At 37.5% G+C, this 24,061-nt stretch overlaps 1 protein-coding gene across 1 annotated transcript in view; it reads right to left on the bottom strand.

Annotated features, from left to right (window-relative positions):
• The window catches only part of rngtt (RNA guanylyltransferase and 5'-phosphatase), a 152,146-nt gene that overhangs the window by 61,385 nt on the left and 66,700 nt on the right, over positions 1 to 24,061 (bottom strand). Inside the window, exon 11 of the mRNA XM_051104502.1 lies at positions 14,082 to 14,246. Coding sequence (XP_050960459.1) covers positions 14,082 to 14,246 — 165 coding nt within the window. The remainder of the gene's footprint in view (positions 1 to 14,081; positions 14,247 to 24,061) is intronic.

Consider the following 24,061-nt stretch of genomic DNA (forward strand, 5'->3'; position numbering starts at 1 on the left):
TTCTATAATATGATGTATTTCCAAGAGGTACTGTATATTCAATGAGAAAAATGAGTAACACTTTAGACTAGGGAACACATATTCACTTTTAACTAAGAGTTTTGCCTTAGTAAACTTTTAATTTGCTGCTTATTGAGAGTAAGTTGTTGTAGCAGTCATATTTAGGTATTGGTTTGGAATAAAGGATGTAGAATATGGTCACGGACAATAAGGCATTAACGTGCTTTATAAGTACTAATATATAGCCAATAAGCTACTAAAATCTACTAAAATACATGTTAATAAGCAACCAGGTGAGGGCTCTACACTTACGTTTCTTTCTTCTTTTAACTTTTAGGAGCACAGTGAAAATTTCAGGAGCACCTTCTAATTAATAATCAAAACACCTGATAAAAATTTGCCTTTTCATTACAAGGTGATATTTGACTCCTTAAAGTGATTTACAGGGGAATTTTGTTTTTGCCTTTATAATGGCATTTTTCTAACTTTATTAAAAGTATGTATCTTTTATGTCAATTGTTTTAATATATTTTATAAACTTTTAAAAAATTTCTAATTAAAACAACAGCATAAGACCAAGCAGAATAAGTTACCAATCAAATGAAATCAGTGTTACAATTAATTTGTACTACAGAGGTGCACAGAAGTACACAAAAGTGGTTTGTGAGTGTATTTTCATGTTTAATGAGGCTCAGAGGTGACATGAGTGCAATCAAATTCATAAATTCACGTTGAGATTAATGTTTTAAATATAAAAGTTTGAATATAGAAATATTAAATGATTTATATAACTGAAAAGATGCTTTAAAAATCAAACCAAAACTGCCAGTAGGTGGCGGCAAGTCACTGATTTTATTACTGAATCATTCATTTATTTGATTCTTTCGAACGGCGGATTCATTTAGGAATAAAGCAAGTGACTGTTTTTATGAATGGGAAATTGAATCATTGACTCCTTAGATTTGTTTAAAAATGCAAAGCGAAACATCGCTGTGTTTGAATGGAGATGCGCAGTGGCTCAGTTGTTGCAAAATATTTTTGATGACGAATTTGAGCAAAATCAGGCAATCACTTAATATTAACTTCTTGTTCATTGAACTGTTGCATCAATATTTCATTTACAAACAACCTTAAAAATCATTAACAGCTGTCAGTCATCTCTCTCTACACTTTGCTGATGAACGGATTGTTGAGATATGTCTGTGATGCATTACTCAACGTTGCAAAAACACACAGAAACATTTGAAGCTCAGTTGCACTGGTGCTCCTAAATATTTTTATTATAGTCGCACGCAGTAGTTTTCAGTTGCAAATGCACTGTGGAGCCCTGTAGGTTATTGGTAAATAGTGGAGTTGAGAGAAAAAAAAATAGTTTCAGAGATGGAGCAAGCAATTATGCACTTAAAGATACAAAGACAAGCACATCATTTAATCTTTGAAATAACGTGCACTGATGAATAAGTAAACAAGGTCAGTTTTGATTTCACTTTGACTTTGCGGAACCTCCTTGAGAAACATCATATGTAAACAAAACATTATAATAGTGAAGTGTACAGAAATCAAAAATGCATATCTCAAACAACAGAAAGTACAGAGTGAACTTGAGCGAGTGGCGGTGGAGCTCTTACGTTTCATTAGCGTGGCCCCGTCTATAGAGCAGTAAATGAATTCCTCTCTAATAAATGTTTCAAGACCTTGAGCCTGTTTGCGTTTAAACGGATCTCAGCCATCAGTGTTTGCTACACAACTCAGACGAGGTCTCCCACCCCGATATCCTGCTGAACTGAACACTGTTCAATAGAAAACTCTCGAGTTCTTTCATTAGCGATAATCTGTCCTCAGCTGAACGTGGCACTCTTCGACCTTACCCACAATCCACAGGGACCGTGTTATATTAGCACAGCACACAGGGCTACGGCGGCAGAGCCTTAACAGAGATTTCCTTTCCATGACTCTAATGAAGCACGACCCTCCACTTCACATTAGCCGCCTTATTTTCTCATTTAATCTCTCAGAAACACGTCTGCGCTGCTGTTGAAAGCGCCTCGGACGGTGTATTAAAATTCTAGTCAGTCAGGCAGCCTGCAGCAAACAGCATCTTTCATGCTTAATGCAACTCACCCTCAAAGCTCTGAGGAGCAGCAGCCCTCTCCATATGAGCCTCTACCTGCAGAATTCAGACTGTTCAGATAAGTGGCTACTTAAAGCACCGTTTCCATATCCGACCCCGTTTAATGAGGACATTACGGCTTAATGAGATCATTAACTCCCGTTAAACTCTTTCAAAGTCGCGTTTGAGATGAAACGTCCGTGGTGCAAATGTGTGGGAAGAGCCTGAAACACCGAGGAACAGGTTGTTCGTGTCATCAGTGCGTTCTGTGTGCCGAAGCCACCGCCGCCGCTTCGTAGTCTGCCTTTGAAATTCCCCTCAGAGATGAGCCTCTGTCTTCCTTTTGTTCTCTTTCATTTTCTTATTTCTTTCGTTCTTTTTTGTTGTTGTTGTTTGTGCACTCACTCTTTATTTTAGATGGTTCTTTATCTCTTTTGTTCATTTGTTCTCTCATTCATTTTTTTCCTTATCCATTGTCTTCGTATCATCTCTTTTTCTTTTCTGTTTTTTGCTTTCAGTCTAATCGCTTTTTTCTGTTGTTCTCTTTCATTGTCATTTTGTTTCAGTTTTTTGTTCACTCATTTTCATTGGTTCCTTTTTCATTCATTCCTGAACCCTTTTCAAGGTCTGTTTGCTCTTCCTGTTTTGTTCTCTTTAATTAGTACCTTCTTTTTATTATCCTTCTTTCATTAAATGTTTTATTTTTTGGCCTCAATCTTTCTCAATTCATCTAAAGCCTTTTAGTCATTTACCATCTTTTATTATAACTTCTTGCTCATTTTTTGTTCTTTCTCTTTTTTTATTTTGATTTCTTTCATTAGTATTATCATTGTTTCATTTTGTTTGCTTATTCTTTTTTCTCGTGTTCTTTTTCTTGTTTTTGTCTTTTTTCATGTACCTTCCTTCCCTGCAAACAAAAACCCTACAGGCTACCAAGCCTTTAAAACTACTAAATGATTTCAGCAGGTAAACAAACAGCTCAGCTGTCCACAAAATTTGGTGTTTTGATGCAAATGTGGTCACTTACATGATATCTGCACAGAACAGAACAGATTTTTTTGTTTGAGGTGGCATCGCTGTCCAACTACAGTGGCCAATTGCAAGGCTGACAAGCACATTACAGACAGTCATGTGTTTGACAACAGCAGTGGCCAGTCGTGCGCGATTACAGCAGCGGCCAATCACGACACTGACTACAGCACCTCATGCATAGGGATTCTGCACCTAATCATGAGCACTGAAGGTTTTGATAGACAGGACTCTGTTTCCCAGTAAATAAATTCAATTATTTTAAGAAGATATAAATATATAATACTATATGCGACCCTGGACCACAAAACCAATCATATGGGGTAATTATTCAAAATTGAGATTTATACATCGTCTTGAAGCTGAATAAATAAGCTTTCCATTGATGTAAGGTTTGTTAGGATAGAACAATACCTGGCCAAGATACAACTACCTGAAAATCTGAAAGGGTGCAAAAAAAAAATCTAAACATTAAGAAAGTCATCCAAATGAAGCTCTTAGCAATGCATATTACTAATCAACAATTAAGTTTTGATATATTTATGTTAGGAAATTTACAAAATATCTTCATGCAACGTGATCTTTACTTAATATCCTAATGATTTTTGGCATAAAAGAAAAATCGATCATTTTAACCCGTACAATGTATTTTTGGCTATTGCTACAAATATACCTTTGCTACTTAAAGGGGTCATCAGATGCCCATTTTCCACAAGTTGATATGATTCTTTAGGGTCTTAATGGAAGGTCTTTAATTTACTTGGGTTAAAAATTCTCAATGGTTGTGTAAATCAACACCCTTTTACCTTGTCAAAATCAGCTCTGCAAAAATCATTCCATTCTGATGGATTGTTCCTTTAAATGCAAATAAGCTCTGCTCGCCCGCCCCTCTCTTCTCTCTGTGGAGTGACTACTCTGAGAGATTGTTTACTTTTAGCCACATTTAGCGCATTTAGCTGTGAAACTTGCTAACTAGCACATTATTAGAAAAGGTGATTGCAGAGATTCATAAAAAACCCTTATGGTGCGTTCACACCAGACGCGAATGAAGCGTTAAGCGCGAGTGATTTACATGTTAAGTCAACGCAAAGACGCGAATAGACATCCCGTGTTGAGCGTTTCGGGCGTTTGCCACGCGTAAAGCGTGATTCACACACGTTAACCAATCAGGAGCTTGCTCTAGTAGTGATGTGATTATGAGGTAGCGAGCGGAGGCAGAAATCCCAAACAACAATGGAGGACAAAATCATCGTCGCTGTATGTGGACACCGGGAGCTGTACAATACATCTTCATACTTTTATAGAAACAGGAATAAAAAGGATCTTGCTTGGAGGAAAGTGAGTGAGGAGGTCGGACAATCTGGTAAGTTGTAAAAAACACTCTTTACTCAATTTGAGCTATATATGTATACATGTATATATTGAGACGAGTCGGCTGCCTCCCCCCTAATTATCATCGTCACCCCGTCCGTAATCGCCGCCCTTCACCAGGCTCCCGACAGGAGTGGGTGTGCGAGAGAGGAGGGGCGCTGAAACAGCCAGGTCTGGTCTCTTCCCCGTGCATGCACGCTGGTGTCCTCGTGGGTCCAGGAAGGGAGCGTAGAGGGACGAGCGCCGCCGAAATGATGGACGAGCTGCCGGACCCGCGGTCCGGACGTGAAGCCGCACCCAAGACGGCTGCGGGCTAGGATGCCGGGCCGATTTACCCACCTCAGGAAGTGCCGTGATGAAAGGTGGATGAAGCCGCTGAAGGAAGCCGCTACCCCTCGTGCCGCGGACCCCGGCGGGGAGCGAGTGCGGCCACCGGACTCCACCCCTTACCTGGACCTTTCCCTTCTGAACACTGCCCCTCCTTCACGGAACCCCCTGCACGTCGAGGACACCAGATCCCCTGTTTATTTTGGACACTTTTATTTCCCCTTTTGGACACTTTTGTTTATATTGTGTGTGTGTCACGTGTGTCTCGTGTGTGTGTCACGTATTCGCTGAGTTTTAGTTCATTTTACTGACGCATTTCAAAATGATACGTGTGGAGACGGAGACTGCTGGATGCGCACCCTGTTTATTTTCCTTGTTTTGCAAAAGCATAATGTTTTGTTGATATTGTGAGTGTACACAAATAAAAGTAGATCCTCTACAGATTTAAATGATGTATTACTCTTATATGTACGATCAAAAATGAGCCAGCATTTTAGGTTCTTTTTGCTTGTGTCATGAAAATATGCAATTGGGGCCGCCCGCACCACCGTCGACCCCAGGAGGTTAATAAAAGCCTCTCCGAGGCCTGACGTCACGCCCACTGTGTCTGTCATTTTGCGCCTCCCGCCACAATATATACATACATATTGAGACTACAAGCTAGCTAAAGCCGGCAAGTTTAGCTTATTCACCGTATTTTACAACTTCATTCCCGCTGACAAAATCCATGTCAGCCATTTCGCAACGAGACTGGAGCTGCCTGGCAGAAGCCCCTCCGGTGACGCGATTTCACGTCTGTTGTGAAGTGAATTTCAAACGCAATTTATTCGTGCAATTCGCGTCTGGTGTGAACGTACCATTATGCTCACTTCTGCTGTAGGTGAAGCTGGATCATGAATGATTTGCGCGAACATAGATGGATATATGTAGATCGGGAGGCACATTTCCTTCACAAACAAATGTAATCTACTGCATCTTCAGCAGCTCAGATGTCAGGAGTAAATGACAACCACTATGTTCATTATTACATCCAGCGACACAACACCTCAATCAGAGATATTCTTGTCTAACTTACATTCCTGTTCCGGCATCGAAACAAAGAGGTCTGACTGTTACAGCTGATCTGAGGTAAGACGCTCATGTCAATCAACTATCGTGGGAGCGGCCTCTGTGGGTGTGACGCCACATCGACAGGCATCTGAGAACGGCTCGATTTGAAAAAGGGGATATTATTTTTACAGATTAATTAAAAACCACTGTATTGATTTTTATTATTATAGGGTAGATCTGTACATACACTGCCAACACACATTAATGTTCAAACAACATGTAAAAGTGAACTTTGCATCTGATGCCCACTTTTAAGACTGGTTTTGTGGTCCAGGGTCACATATACAAAGCAACACTAAGCTGATGTTAAGTTGTTTTAAAAAAAATCCCTAATGTGACTGCTTAAAAGGCCAGTAAATCTGAATATTTATGCTATTATAAAAATATATGCCATGTTATAACACCATTACTACACATTTTATTGTGATAAAATAAGATTAAAAAAAAGTGTTGTGTTGGTAACACGTTATAGTAAGTACATAAAAATGCTAAAAAAAAAAATCACTATCTTACTTGAACAATTATAATTTGTAAATTACAGAGACATTTATTGAAGACTCACTATTTGTACATAGTATATTAATGTAATAACAATGCACAGATAAAAATGTATGGATGTTTTGCCTGAAACACATCTATCTATTGTGCTGTCTTCATGAGCTGCACTCACAAACAAACACACCATGCATCACAATTTGCATACTAAACATCCTCTCTCAAATCACAGCACTGAAATATCACAGAGATGCCCGGATGCTCTAGTCTAGTGGGTTTCAATTCCAGTCCTTGTGCCCCGCATACTTTGCATGTCTCTTTAATTTAACACACCTGATTCAGATCATCAGCTCATTAGAAGTGAGCTCCATGTATGAACTGTGTTCTGACTGACATGATCCCTACACAGTGTTCATTGGTCCTGAGCATCCCTGAAAATCATTTAAGTTTACTGCACTTTGGAACATTCATTCACGGATTTGCGCTACGCCACCGCCTGCAGCGTCTTCACACACAGAGAATTGTAAAGTGTGACATAATATAACTCTGTAAATAAATACAATTTAAATTTACATCTCGCACACTTCAAGTTCCTACACATTTTCCATTTCAAATATCCATACTTTATCAGACTCAAATTTCCAAATCTCTCAGTAGATGTTTGGACCATGTTTAACAAAAATGGTTCATACAGCATTATTTTCAACTTTATATTTGGTATAATACAGTCATCTGTAAATGGTTTTTTTTTGACAACACAGAGAGCCTCTAAAATACAAAAAAAAAAAAACTTTTGCATGCACACAAGAAACTTGTTTGCACCTTTGAGAAACTAGTAACATTGATCATGACAATTTTTTTTGCATGCTTATGCATTACAATTTCTAATTTTATATAACCTATTTACTTTGTGCTTCAATGCCATCCTAATATAAAAAAGAAAGAGTATGGATGCACATGAATTAACAGAGATGTGCTTGCTAACATTTGGCTTCCTTTATGGCAGTACCTCTAATATCAAGGTCTAATGTCCAATTTAGCAGAAAAAAAACCATGATACGAAATAAGCTAACAGCATAATACTGCTGTGTGAACTGTCCTATTTGGCAAGTTTGAGGGTCTATATTAAAAAGACTGGTTTTGTAAAAAATATTGGTTTTGGAAAACACATATTGGCAGTATAACATATTTCAAGGCCTAAGATCTCTTTTAACGAATACTCTGTGGCGGCCAAGAAACCACATCGCGAAATGGGCTGATGGCATAATAGGTGGCTCAATGTGCATTGTCCTGTATGCTAAGTTCAATGGTTTCTCGTGCACACATAAAGGTCTGTATGTTTTTTTTTTATTATTTTTGCAAAGGTCCTTGAAGCTATGGTGCTAAGAATGGAGAAGAAACCCAAAATACAAAACATCTTTCATAATGAAAAAGTGCACCTTGAATTCATTCAGTTGTGTCTGACAATCACTAAAGAATCACTAAACAGCTGCCATAAAAACACACTTCTTGTAAGATTTATTTTCATTAAGTTCTTAAAGGAGAAGTCCACTTCCAAAACGAAGATTCACAGATGATGTACTCACCCACTTGTCATCCAAGATGTTCATGTCTTTCTTTCTTCAGTCGTAAAGAAATTGTTTTTTGAGGAAAACATTTCAGCATTTTCCTCCATATAATGGACTGATATGGTGCCCCGATTTTGAACTTCCAAAATGTAGTTTAAATGCGGCTTAAAACGATCTCAAATGCGGTTGTAAACAATCCCGGTCAAGGAAGAAGCGTCTTATCTAGCGAAACGATTGGTTATTTTCATAAAAATAATATATCATGTTCCCTCAACTTCGAAATCGTCAGAATACACAGAGGTCAGGGTGTGCAAGACAAGACGAGTGTTCGAGATTAAAAAGTATTTAAATTATATATATTTTTATGAAAATAACCAATCGTTTCACTAGATAAGACCCTTCTTCCTTGGCTGGGATCATTTACAACCGCATTTCGTTTCAACACGCATTTAAACTGCATTTTGGAAGTTCAGAATCGGGGCACCATATCAGTCCATTATATGGAGAAAAATGCTAAAATATATTCCTCAAGAAACAATTTCTTTACAACTGAAGAAAGAAAGACATGAACATCTTGGATGACAAGGGGGTGAGTACATTATATGTGAATCTTTGTTTTGGAAGTGGACTTCTCCTTTCATTTTCTATTACAAAAAAGTAACTGGGGCAAAAGTTTGGAAATGCAAATATTTCTCTATACTCTGCTTTCTTTTTTCCATACTTTTCCAGACATGGAAATTACTTAAATCAAATTCCACACTTTTTCACGCAGGAACCCTGACACTTCAATGCCCCTTGAATGTAACATATACATTCACAGCTTCACTTCGAACTGGAATCATAGTGGAATATCCTGATATCCACTTCACAGGACACTTACGGTCAAATAGAACAAAAGTCTTCAGTAATAAGAGATGCATACAAAACATGCAGAGTGGGATGGTGCCAGAACTGGAATTAAAAACCGCTGCTCTAATCCTAATGTGCTTCAGAGCTGGCAGACTGGAGTATGAGAACAATAGCGCTTCATCAATTTTTAATTGTTTTTTAAATGCCACATACGTTTAATGGTTAAGAAACTACATCATATTTAATGTGAATAATGTCAGAGGGAAGGTGGGAAGAGCTGTATAGTATCTGTATAATAATAAAGTATGAAGGATAGAGAAAAACATTTAGAAGTATCAGAATGGTAATGTTTACAGGATGATTGACAGGCCGGTTTACGGTCCCGTGATGCATATAATTATGCAGTACTCAATTAGTGACTGGATATTAATGTCTAGCTCACAGATGAGTTTTGTTTTAATAAATGGCATTTTAATGAAAAAAACATTGTTTGTGCAGCCTGGGTTTAATGCCACATATACAATGGTGAAAAAATGTCAAAACCACACAAAGGCATTTGTACTCGTCAGGCGCATGAATATACGAGAAATACCACAAATCAATTCACTAATGCACAAATAATTAGCAAACATACTTATGCCACTTTGTATCTGTAACTGAATGCACAGATAAATGCAGAGCCATTTGCATTTATACTCAAATTCCACTCTCAAATTAACTTTTTTCCCCCTCCCCATTTGATCTTTTTGTTTGTTTGTTTTGGGTTTTACTTACACTTTCAATCACTCGGTTCATTCTTTTGGTTATTTGTTGGCTTTCAAACCTCCTTTTTGTTCTTCTTCATTTATCTCCTTTCATTAGTTCCTTCTTTTTCATAATTTTATCTTTTTTTTCTCTCTCTCTCTAAATGTAGAGCCATTTGCATCTGAACCTACTACATCACACTGACCACGGCAGACTATCATTCACAAACTGGAATTTATGACCTAGATCACACCCTAAATGGAACGTGTCTTGCATACTACTGGGCCGTTTATGTTTTGAGAGTCAGTCCTAAGGCTGAGAAGGCCGCTGAAGGATTTTCAAGAGGGATGAACCCAAGAAGTGACACTGCGGCACATGATAGCTGGTGTGGAGGCTGGATTCATATCTGATGGAATCGTGAGAGACTGAATGAACTCCTAGACAATAGTTCTTTGATCCTGACTGTAGTCTGCAGTTGACATGTCATTCTCTACCGATTACTGATGGGAATCTTTCTCCGCTCCTCTATTTTCCACTTCCTGTCTGCGCATCAGATGGCTGGAGACCTCAACAATGACACCCTCTCAGTTCTCAACAGCCTGTCATTATGACTTCATCCTGAAAGACTTCATCCTCAGATCAGACCCCGAACGAGACAAAACCAACCCACACGCACACACATCCAGCATCCATGAGCATGGAGGTTCAGGGCACACAGGAACCAGACTGGAGGAAAACAGACTTATTCATGGTGAACAATGAACAGAGCATTACATGCGGTTACAAAACGGCTACTGCGGACATGGGGTGAACCTCTTCTTGCTGGAAATTTCTCAGAAACCATCAAGCATGTCAATTTCATAGAAAATGACAAGAGCACAGCTCACTGGCTGATGTGCCTGATATTCGAGTGTAAGGATCTTTGTTTGAGAGCAGGAAAAAGGTCTTTTTGTGGGGTTCATAGTGTATCTGTGCATTACAGGTCTGAACAGCAATGTCTAACTGAACTGTTACAAAAATGGCTCTGACATAGCTGAGCACTACAGAATAAGCTACTGTTTGAATCAGGGAATTCGTATTTTCTGTTCTATCTTATTAGGGCCTGAGCACTGATGGTGTGAGGACTTTATTGGAATTGCTCAGATTCTTCCTCTTCTTCTTCTCCAAAATTAATCAAAATTCATTTTTGAGGGCCTAAACATGCTTGAAAACTCATTAAACTTCGCACACGCCCCAGAAGCGGGGAATATTTACATCTAATATGGGTTTCAGAAATGGGTGTGGCAAAATGGCTCAATAGCACCACCTATAATATTTCAACTAAGTGCCCCTCGAGCTGTGTTTCATATACATGTACAAAATTCAGTAGACACGTAACACACCAATACATACAAAAAAGTCCCTCGGTACGAAGTCTGAAAGCAAACAGGAAGTCAGTTATTTTGAATTTTCTTGGCAAGTTTTGTGCTGTTTTTGCCATTTTCAGGCATTGTATTTAAACAAACTCCTCCTAGAGATTTATTCTGATCAACACCAAATTTGGTCAGTGTAATCCAAAGCCCTTTGTGACGTTAAATTGCGAGGATCTTGAGTTTTTGTTGAAGGGTGTGTCCGTGGCAGCCTGACAAAATCGATGTTTTGCCATGAAAAAGGAAGATGTTATAATTCAGGCATACAATGTCCAATCTGCACCAAACTTCACATGTTTGATAAGAGCCCTGTGCTGAACACATGCCCATAATCATATTCAGTTATAGCCATAGCACCACCTGCTGGAAACAGGAAGTGGCATGATTTATGCTCTAACAAACTCCTCACGGAGATTTAATGACATCAACACTATATTTGGTCAGTTTACTGTAAAGGCCTTTGCAATGTTAAACTGTGAAGATCTTGAGTTTTCGTTGAGGGGCGTGTCCGTGGCGGGCTGACAAAGTTCGATGTTTTGCCATGGGAATAGAAAGGATTGTAGCTCAGTCATACAATGTCTGATCTGCCCCAAACTTTACACGTCCGATTTAAGTGCTGGCCTGAACACATCTAAAGGTCAATATTCTGTTATAAACCTTAAATGCATACCTCGGGTCTTTAGCGACCTGGGGCGTCATTAACTACCCTCTCCCTCCATTTTGACATCAACTTTCAAACTATTGCTCAATTAATTTATTATAAACAATATAACAATAAAAAATCATAAATTATAAAACAATATCTGTTTCCTCAATTTTTGTAAAAAGTGTATAGGGTCCCTAGGGACCTGAGGCGTGTAATAGTGTAAGCATATTTTTCATGCACAAAAAAAATTAAAATATTTGATGACTCAACACATGCAATTCACTTTTATTCCTCGAGGTGGCACTGTTTGTAAGCTGCCAGCAATCAAAATTTTGACTTTGAAGTCACTGGAAACAATAATTTGGAGAATATGGTTGAGATCACAAATATGAGCCAGATGCTGAATGTACTGTGGAAGTGCGCTTTGAGGATGACGGTGATGGTAAAATCATCCGCTCAAACTGAACCCTTCTAAGTTTCAAAAGGTAATGAAAAATGCTTTATTTTATTATTCTGTAACTGTCCATAAAATATCCAGAGAGTTTTTTTGCTATTGCAGAAGCTGAGATCTATCTGTGCTGAATATATATAGGTCCAGGTTGCTAAAGACCCGAATATGTATAATAATTGGTAAAACATTCATGCATTTAAGGGATAATCATAGCACCATCTGCTGGCAACAGGAAATGACTTATTTTACACTAACTAGGATACGTCTGAAACATACCATGTTCATTCTGCACCAAACTTAATGTTTTATAAAAGTGCTGGCCTGAAGAGATCTACATGCCAATATCGAGTTACAGTCATAGCGCCACCAGCTGGTAGCAGGAAGTTTGGCACATATAAATGACTTTGGCATATTCCTTCTATAACCACTCTAAAAGCATATTGCCCACCATTCTCTGTTTTGCTAAAGCCACTGGGTGGTGGCATGCCCGGGTGCGAAGGCCCTTTTAACGCTGCTTGCAGCTTTAATTAAATAATTAATTTTTTTTCTGGATTCTGTGTTTTATAATTTAAGACAATTAATCATCAAAAGTTGAGTCTAATGGAATGAGTTCATAAAATTAACAATTTAATTATTTTTTTTTAAATATCATTAAATGAAAAGAATACAAATTGAATACAATTTTTTAATTAAAACATGAATGAAAAAAAATATCTTGGTTATATCACATTGCTTGAAATAAAATTATTATTATTATTATTATTATTATTACTTTAAAAAGTACATTTTACTAAAAAATAGTAATTTATTTCTGTCATAATGTCTTCAAAGGTAAACCAAACCTTAATTTTGGTGGTTTATTAGTGAAGACCTTTGAATTTCTGTTTGTATTTATGATATGATGATAGTTTTTTCTCAAATGAAATGGTAAAATGCTGGTGAAGTGACTCTCAGAGCAGCTCTGGAGGTGATGTTTATGTGTTCACATCCTCATATAGTCAGAACATGCAGACTTTTTCTTGCAGACCCGTTTGTCTAGATGTAAATAATGAAAATGACTCAAACTGTTAATGTTGATGTTGCAGATTTTTTTTCCCCGACAAATATCAATAACAATTTATCGCTCATTAGCAATGTACCCTAGTATAAGGGACAGATATATGCGTGTTAAATGAGCTGAATCTCTTCTCCTGGGAAATGAGGCTGGAGATGTTCGATAGTTTTTGAAGCCACAGCTATGCCAATTAAAGCCGAAGTCAAGACCAGACCCAGATCAATAACAAACCCCATAAGACCATCAACAAAACCAGACTCCTTAAGGCTTACATCCAAAACCAGACCAAGAACTGTCGGTCCAAGAACAACGATTCCCATTTTAATGAAGTGAAATTTGACGATATCGAATAAACTGTCAATACACAGAATGTATTTGTCAATTGTCTGCAACCTGTGAACCGTCTGTATAATAAAAACACCACCCAGACTAATTATCATCTTCAGCACGTTGGAAATAGCACTGTGGTCACTGACTAGCCCTCGTCCCTGGGCTGTACACAAACATCAGAAGAATCTCGCACATAACCACTGAGCCTGTGGAATAACCAGACAACTGTTTTCATGTTTTACAGATGCTTGATTCTTTTGTTTCTTTTATGTTCTCTGAGCTACAGCCTTCAAGGTTTCAGATTAGGTCTGAAAGAGCCTCAAAGAGATGCTTACATTGAACAATACCTTTGCACTTCTACAGTGCATTTTATCTCACCAATGGATTGAAAGCAACTTCGCAGAGAAAGTGACTGTAGCAATGGAAAACTGCATAAGATGTGTAGTTAGGATAGTTACTAGTAGTTGCTAGTTTCAAGAGGTTACTACTGTAATGTGAATAACCATAGCACATTAAAAGTCATTACCTGGCCTTAGCATTAACATGTCCTTTCACAACACACAGCCACAGACGTTTATGTATGAATACCTTGCGCGCAGCGTGGATGTCGAAGAAAGGCTTGTTCCTGACGCTGAAAGGCTCCTTGGATTTGTCAATCTGGCCCAGCCTCATTTTCTCAAATCGTGGGGAGATGATCTCCTTCTCGATGCACAGCAGACGTCTGTTGAAGTCACACTGACCCACAGGCTGACCCTGCAAAACAAACCACACAGCCACAATTTACACACACAACTCAGATTCAGCGATGGTAGTTCCACACTTTAGATAAATCAATAAAATAATTACTCCAGTTTGTCTTTTACAGCTGTCATTTGTGATGCTGGAAGATAACAAGATGTACTGGAACTCCTTGTTATGCAAAGTGCTTATGATTTTACGTCGGCATGTTAGTCATTCAAACTTGCTTGTGTTTGAATAATTACTCATCTATATTAATACGTCTGACTACTACGTCTTTAAACATGTCTTATTGTACTGTTTTGCTTTTAATGACCCTTTTACAAAGTTGTTCGTCTCTGTACATCTTTAAATGTCTTCATGCAAATGACTTTGATATGACTGTTATAACTGGCAAAGCTCTGTGTGGAGTTTACAATGGTATTCATTATGCTACTTCATACTGAGTAAGTCCTGATGTGTAAATGTGATAGCGATTGTTTCTGCAGCCTTCAACATGTTCTAAACAGGCATGAGATCTTAATCAGCCATGACCGAGACAAGTAACAAGTAAAAAGACATGATGTCATTGGTCTTTTAGATCCTATTACTGTCACCCACAGTGAAATTGCAGGAGACGGATTCACAAAACACTGTCAAGAATAGAATTATTAACTGCTATTTTCTTTAGTTACAAACATTTCTTGGAAATGTTCACATCTTGTTTCTTAAGGTTGTTCTTAGAACAACAGAAGATTTTGACGATCACCTAATTTCTTCTATGAATATGTGAATATATTATGTATCAAAATAAAGATCCAAGTCTCTGCTTTTAAACAAAAAAATATATATATTCATGTGTTCATGTTTTACCATCCTTTGAATGCAGATAGTTTTCATCAGAAATATAACATTCTGGACAAAAAAAACAGAAAAAGAACTGTGCATTTTTATCAAAGCAGTGCATTTTCAAGCAAAATACATTCAGGTGTCATATTCTTTCACCTGTAAATAATTATATGAATAATTGAAATTGCATTCAACAAACAGACACACACACACATAAATTCATATTCTCTCTCTCTCTCTCTCTCTCTCTATATACACACACACACACACACAAAGATATACGTTTATGTATGCATATATAAATATACATACAACACGCACACACATATATATACATATATAGATAACGCACATATACACAAACATACATACATATACATATCCAAATCGATGGGTGATCGGTCTATCTATGACACAGCTATAGGTTTCAGTGTGTACAAGTTTCAGTGTCTATCTTCCTCACTTTGTCCTGATCAGATTCAGAATGGTTAAAACATGAGTGATTGGAGTTCGAGTCCATCAGCACCTCCAGTGTCTGTTTAGATGTATACCTCTTCATTATTATATGTGATATGATCTACATTTTTTCCGATCCTTCCATTGATGCCGATCGTCTTGTATTCACACCTGGAAGACCCGGAAGGCCCGTAGACGCATTTGGGGAATGCGCCAGGGCTTTCTCTACCGTAATACACCTAGAACACGGATTGCCGTAAAAACTCATCAATGTCTGGGAAAGAGTTAAATAAATAAAGTATCAGCTTTAAAATTATGCAAAACTCATGACGTTTTGGTGTTCATTTGGAACCCATTTGGATTGCTTTGAAACCCACCATATCCTTCTCTTTACTACTATAATAAGAAATAAACATGATTGGACATCAAAAGGTATATTCTCAAGTAATCGCTCATTCAGTATTTCAACTGAGCAAAACGATTAAAGCTTGTAAACAACGCCACGTAACAATACATTAAACTCAGAATAACTATTCGGCTCATCAGTCAGATATAAAAAAAATATTACAAAGAGGCCCATTTTGCTACATACATGCACTAAAGGGATGTGACGAGATCTCGTGGCGATATCCTCATAAAACATTTTGCAGTGTTTACATTTTAGCTGCACGATTAATCTTTAAAATATTTAGATCTCGATTCAAACACCCACGCAATTTTATTCCTATATGACAGCGATTTAGCTATGTCTATTAGGACTGTTTCACATCGCCAGTGTCACTGGAGCGTGAGAAGCAGGTTTTGTCGCTGCCCATGTTAATGAATCAGAGGGTCGGGGTAAATGTGAACGCAGAAAGAACAACACAAACAGTCTTTTAACCACATTATAATCATTATTTCTGTGTTACAGACATTTAAATAATAGAAGTACTGGGATAAAAGTTTATAGTTTGTCTACAGTAGCGATTAAAACGAAAGTATCTTAACACTTGTATGTACTGGTGGAAGAGGATAAGCCTGACAATTGCCCGTTTAAAAAAAAAAGTATGTCATTGAATCATTCATTTAGGAGATTTCAATAGTCCAACAAGTCTTACCCTGCATCCCAATGTGCACATTTTCCACCATATCTGCCCTGAATAGTATTGAAAATTACTACTATTACATAGAATTTAGGATGGATAGTATGCACATTGGGATGCAGGCTTAATGAAGTGAGACACTGACTTTGTTTTGATTTTGTTTAAATGAATATATGTTTTTAAAAGACTTAAGCAATGAACAGTTTGTCAGAACCACTAGTAAATTATGTTATTTTGTTTAGTTTTCTGATCTTTTTTCTCCAGAATCGTGAGAGAATCATGGTCTCCGATTTATCAAAAACAACTGGGATTCTCAATTTATCCAGAATCGTGAAGCTCTTGTTTAAATGTTGTTTTTTTACAGCATATAATTCATTAAAATGGAAGTTTATTTGTATAAGGTTCAAAATGCACCTACATTTTTTTTGCATTTTGTCTTTTTCAGTTGAATAAAAGACTATTTTCTCTATACATTTCAACAAGGATTTCTTAAGAAATGTTTAAAAATCTCGTCTCGTCTCGTCTCGTTCTCGTGAACCCAGTCTCGTGTCTCGTCTCGTCTCGTCTCGTGGGATAAGTGTCTCGTCACACCCCTAAAACACTATATTGCATATTCATATTTTTACTTAACCTGTTTTACTTAACCTGTCGCAAGGAGTCCAAACTAATAGCCAAGTAATGCTGACATATTTATGTTCCATGATATTGGCACAGATTCTGTGTAATAAACAATTCCTATATAGTTCTCAAGTTGAAATGACATTTAGTTCCCACTTTAAGTAAACCTAAGTTTCCAGGACATTTGTGACTGAAACGTATAGTGTGTTTAAAAAAACCCAAATAAATAAAACATGTTTATTCTGTGGCACTTAAAAAAATAATGTTGTGTCTAATTTTGTTTCTTACAGGATTCTTTACGTTTTTTGTTTGTCTGGAGCCTTGCACATAAATAAAAAGCACGTGGAAAAGGTGATGTTCTATCAGATGTCCAAGAGATGAGAACTTTTGCATCAACAGACTCTGGAATGGGCATCTGTTGACCAATGACAATTTCACAATTCTGAATAAAATTAGATGTACTCCCACTGGACTTTGACTGGCCTGACTCTTTCCAGACACTCATAACAGATTTTCCCCATTTCTTTCCATCACACTCAAATGTCAAGCCGTCTCTAGCGTGTGGTTCTCTGGGTGGACTGGGGAGTTCAAATTCTAGAGTATGTCTATACTGCACAAAAACCTTGTATTTGAAAAGATCAGGCAAAATTTGATTAATCTCGATTTGTTCCCGTTAAGCGTGATGGGGGAACGTGTTGAAGCAACAGACGCGGTGTGTATACGTGCTATCAGAGCGGCTGCGAGGAGCTCTGGAAATAATCCACCTCACTCTCTCTCCATCACGACCGCAGCCGCGTCTCCATGGTAACATCTCCACATTACGCTCTCCGGTCTCGGATGTACGGTAGCGCTCCGATGGGACCGCCGATCCACGTCACTACGACTAAATCAAAGCTTCACCTCCTCACTTAACGCCTCAAAAAAGGCTGTGACTCGCCTAACGAAATGGATTTGAAGCGATCTATAGAAGACATCTCCAGTGGAACCACACATCAGACGAGTTAAACGCAATTCAATGCAGCTCTCCACAGACAAAACGGGCCCTTCCCGCTCTGAAGGGGCCCGTTCCTGAAACGATTCATCCTCGTGTAGACAGAAGACTCACGTATTACACCGTGACAACACTCGTATCTCTTTAGGAAGCTCCTCTTGGGTCACTTTTGTAATGGAACGAGTGACTCACTTAACTCTGTATTTGATGCACCACAGTCTGTATTTCTACATATAAATAAATGAGGTCCGGCAACTGGTGCGGTTCCGTGCATGCATGTTTTATGACACTATGGTGCACCAACATTAAAAGTGACAAGTATGTCTGGGAGCTGGTTTATTTCATCACTTAAAGATCAAGACCAAACCAAATCTGTTGTGAAATCTGTGTGGGGAAATCTTTCACCCTCACACTAAGTTTATTTATGAAACATCTAATATATTTAATAAGGCATTTAAACTTCAAATCCATGGTTTAAGGAACAAGGGCTTAAACATGTATATAATGTGCTAAAATGTACACACTAAGTGTTCAAAGTGTTTTCAAAGGTGAGTTATTGAGGCAGAGATGAGAGCAGAAGGAGAGACACCTAAGAAAGAGATACAATTTAACAGCAGACACCTTCCAAAAGCAACCACTTTAAATTTTACATCTTATTTGCAATTTTCCAATTTCCCAGTATCCTATCGCAAGAGCAGACACACCGGCAGCCCGACTCTCTGCGGGCAACTTTCAAGCGCAAATTGAGGAATAAAACGCTCATCTATATTTAAGAGACTCTCCAGACTTACACATTCCATATCAAAAAGTAATGAAAGCTTCTATAAATCCAGGGCCTCACAGAATTATGAAAACATTACATGTAAAGGGAATTTAACGTAATGAGATTCAAAGGTGAATCATATGAGATAAGCAGGAAGGGTTGGCAATAAAGACAGCTAGCACTTCCATTCCTGCTCTGTTTCCAAAAAGACAATCTAAATGATTTTGTTATTACATACAAACAAATGCAAATTTTAATAATGAATTAATGTGGCATTTGCAAAAGAAGTATATATTTATTTTATACAGATGAGGAAAGTGACTGGAACAGCGTGCTTGTCATCTGTGTATTATAAGGGATTTAGCAATCTAATTGTGTTGACTGGATCATTTTCTATGATTTGAAAACTACATGGTTGAGATATTACCCAGACGCCTGTTTCAGCTTTGGCATCACAGGAATAAATTACATTTTAATATCTACTCAAATAGAAAACAGCTATTTTACATTGTAATCATATTTTACAGTATTAATTTTTTTTTACTGTGTTTTTGATCAAATAAATGCAGCCTTGCTGAACATTAAAAATGTTTTATTTTAAAAACGTTCAAAAAATATTCCACACTTTGACCAGCAGCAGTGTTGGGGTAATGCATTACAAGTAACACGAGTTACGTAATGAGATTACTTCAGTTCACGTGTTGATTACTCCAATATAGCAATGCAGTGATCCGTCACAACACATTAAAGTGGCACAAAACTGTATTTATTGTTTGAATTTCTTAAATGACAACATTTTAAAGCTGAGACCTTGTTTCATACCAAAAGTAACCTGCTCTGTCTTGTCTGTAGGTGTGTTTTTGCTCAGCAATGTATTTTTAACTGCGTGAGAATGTAATGTGTAGTGGTGAGAGTGACACTGTTTGTCGGACATAGCAACAGTAACTAATGAAGGCGGGTTTTTGTAAAGGGTCAACAGGTGGCCCGTGGGCCCAATCTGGCCCACCAATCACCTTTATCTGGCCTGAGGGAAAGTATGTCTAGGTCATTCTGTTTGCACTACTTAGTTTGTCCACAAGGTGGCAACACTGGCTCAAGCCATCTGAAAAAAAAGGAAGACGCAACAACAACAATCTACCGGAGGCCGTGATATAAATAGATGGCAGCACTGACAAGTGCTTGTGTGAAGGGATTATGAGATATCCATAACTCTAGCTTAAACTAGTATAAGGACGGGGTTATAGGTTATAACGTCTGGTGAGAAATAGCACAAACACTGGACAAAGAATATTATCAAAGTAGGCCTATCCACCTTATTTTTCAATGCAGAAGTAGGCTGTTTTCTGTGAATGTGCAAAACGCCCGGTTCATTAGCCGCTGTAGGGAAATAGCGAGAACAGTAACAAAGTACCGTAAATGGTTAAACTGTTTGCACTACAAACCAGTCTGTCCATAACTAAGATAATATATTAAAATAATATGGTAAGAAACACCAGTTTGCAATATCAAGCAGAAAAAGCAGCTGTTTCGTACAGCTAAAAATAGCTGGACGCTAATGAGACCGGAAGCCTCGCACATCAAATTTACAAATGGCTAAACTACCCACCTTATTTTCCCACTCTTACAGGAAAAATAAGGTGGGTAGTTCAAAAGTCTGCACGTTCGTCTGTACACATACGCTGAGCAGATTCAGACAGTGCGTCAGCAGCACTTCAACAGACCAAAAATAAATGACTAATAAAGTCCTAGATGACCATAAAGAGTTGGGAGAAAATTGGATGTGTGTCAGATCCACGTCATTTTGTGTCAGGTTTTAAAGAGACGGCACTGCTTTTAAAGTGAAACCTGCTGCAGTCCGTCATTGAAAGAAAAAGAGAAATCACTCAACTGCTCTAGTATTTTGTAGCTTGAGTAAATGCTAAACAGTATAGTTTATGCATATACAATTTATAAATCAAGTTATATTTCTCAGAGCCCATTAAATGTTAAAGGGGTCATCTGGCGCAAAGTTCACTTTTTCATGTTGTTTGAACATTAATGTGTGTTGGTAGTGTATGTACACATCTACCCTATAATGATAAAAATCCATGCAGTGGTTTTTAATTAATCTGTAAAAATAATATCCTCTTTTTCAAATCGAGCCATTCTCAGATACCTGTCGGTGTGGCGTCACCGTTCATTTTAATGCCGAACATGCATTTTAATTTAGTTTCTAATTTTGAAGGCCCCCACCCACTTGGCCCCTTTAAAATTTTCAGTTCGATAATCTGTCCCTCAAATGAAGCTAATTGAAAAGTCCAGCTGTAGTTACACTAAATGTCAACATGCATTTACTCATCTCAATTGCATTTTTTTCAAAATTAAAAACAAACAAGCAAGCCCAGCCCAGATGAGAAAAAGAAACACAAAAGTAACTTAATGCATTATTGTCAAAAAAAAAAAAAGTAACTAAGTAACAATTCGTTTTTTAAGGAGTAGCACAATATTGAAATGCATTACTTTTAAAAGTAACTTTCCTCAACATTGCTGGCCAGCGTATATCAGATGCGGCAAACTATGGTCAGAAGTTAAGCTTGCCTTCAGGAAGAGATGTACAGAGATCTGCTAGACGTCAAACATAAAGCCTTTACAAAAAAAAAAAAAATATCCAAGTCAAAACAAGTCTTGAGTTTCATAAAACCAAAATTTGCAGCAGGGCTGTTGTCAGATATAAGTCAGCATACAAAGACCTGCATCCTATCCTGGTTTGAAGTGCACAGAGTTTGGAAAAAAAAAATCAAAGGATGTCTTTAATCCATCAGATTTGCAGACTGGAACCTCCTGAAAGCCTGTGTACTGACTTGATATTCTGCATTTTTATTTTATTACAAGATATTCCGTTGTATATGCCCTTCAGTATACTAAATTTGTTTCTGAACAAATATCTTTGTTCCGTTCAAAGCAGTTGGAATTGAAATGGCCATGTTATGGTGGTTCTGCCAGATTTCAAAGAATGACAGAGGCTCTGACTCACTGTGATTTGGTCTGTTCGGCGTCTGGCCAGAGCTCTGGAGCGCCATATTGAACATTTGGTTAATCCAACACACAGACACACAGAATAGGCAAGAGAAAACATTTTCTTCCCATAGCAGGGAAAATGAGCAGGCGGTTTTGACTTTTTTTTATTTTTTTTAAATGTAAACAGTGGTGCTTGTCCATTACATGACAGCATTGTGGTTACTAAGGTGCTGCTCTGGGTGGTTGCTAGGTGGATACTTTTTGACTTAGTGGTGTTCAGGTCTCTGGATACGGCCCAGATCTTCAGCATTTGAAATGCAGGGTACTTTTCGCCCATGTTCCAATCTGGTAGGCGAAAAATTTCAAATTGCTTGGAAAAGTAATAGCACAAATCTCTCCTCAATTGAAAGCATGATTCAAGTCCGCTGAGCCAGTTCTACAGGGGTGATTGAGGCAATAAATAAAGCACCATAATGCAGAGGTTAAAAAAAAAAAAAAAAAAAAACACTGAGGCGCTAACGGTCAACCTTTTCTTTAAAAGAGTACAATATGTCTTTGGCATACATTACCATTAAAGATTTTTTTTCATTATGTTTCTGAAAAAGGTCTCTTCTTATTGTGAAATATTATTACAATTTAAAATAACTGTCTTCTGTTTGAATATAATGTAAAATGTCATTTATTGCCAGATCAAAGCTGAATTTTTAGCATCATTGCTAAAGTCTTCAGTGTCACATGATCCTTCAGACATCATTCTAATATGCTGATTTATTACTCAGGAAACCTTTTTTTGGATTTTGAATTTATTAATTTTTGAAAACAGTTGATCTGCTGATTTTTTTGTGTGTGGAAACCGTAATAAATGTAAGATTCTATGATGAATTGAAAGTTCAAAGGAACAGAATTTATTTGAAACTTTTTTTTTCAGCATTATAAAACCATTTACTGTCCCTTTTGATCGATTTAATGTGTCTATGTTGAATAAAATAATTAATTTCTTTTAAAAAATCTTAGTTAGCAGTTAATATGAATTCAAAACCAGAACCAGTCTTTGTCAGTGTTAATTTTGTTAACAGGATATATTTTCATGGTCTAAAACTTTTTTTGTTTGTTTTGTTTGTTTTACTAAAATTGTGGAATTTGAATAAACTGAATAAACATGACATGACAAAACGCTGGCAAAAATGTAGGTTATTTTTATGAAAATCTGTAAACAAATTAACTAGCAAATGTACACTATGCTAGATGCTTAAAAGTGCATTTCAATGAGCAGTAAAGTTAAATAATCGATAAACTGAAAGTGCTGTTTCTTCTTTTTATTGGTTGTAAACAGCAGTAGGAAGCAGTAAGAGCAGGTTTCAGATGTCACATTATCTGATGACAGCTCTGCAGAACCAAGCAAACACATCTGTCATGAACAACTGCAGTTTTGACACCATCTAATAAAGTAGCATTTTGCTGCAAACACAAATGCCCTGCAAACCACATACTGTCATCTGACTTTGTCCACACATAATCTCACTGACCTTCTTCAATATATCCAATCTGAAGTATAGCTGAAACGAAAGCCTCACAGAAACATCAAACTGTTTGACAAGTTAGTCTGCTGCATCCCCAACAACCTAGTATTCAGAAACAACCAGAAAGATGAGGAATTGTGTTGTGCAATTTACGTTCAGCACAAATTTCTTGGGCGTGTTTGCGCTGTTACTTCATTTGCATAGTTCCTTTAATGAAGCAGGAGCTAAAACAACTCCAACAGTGCATGAAAATAGCGCTAACAGCAGGCAAAATACATCCTGTAGAGTTATATGAAAAATAAAAGATAGGACTACCAACTTTCATTTCTTCTACATCCCAGAAGCCGCAAATCATCACTACAGGAGGAGAATGTAAGAATCGGTAGGAAACCTTGAGCCTACATCACAAAGACAACACAAAGTGCTTGAGTATTTTAAAATAAGTGCTTTTCATTGAGTTCTGCTGGGAGCCTCCAAAACCTCATGTTGCATGGCCCAAGACTGCCAAATGAAGCAGAACGCCCAGGCCCCCACAGTACAAGCGGACCGCTTGGGCCCCACGGGAGCCTTGGCGC

This window comes from Labeo rohita, unplaced genomic scaffold (assembly GCF_022985175.1).
Source record: "Labeo rohita strain BAU-BD-2019 unplaced genomic scaffold, IGBB_LRoh.1.0 scaffold_73, whole genome shotgun sequence".
NCBI classification, from domain to species: domain Eukaryota; kingdom Metazoa; phylum Chordata; class Actinopteri; order Cypriniformes; family Cyprinidae; genus Labeo; species Labeo rohita.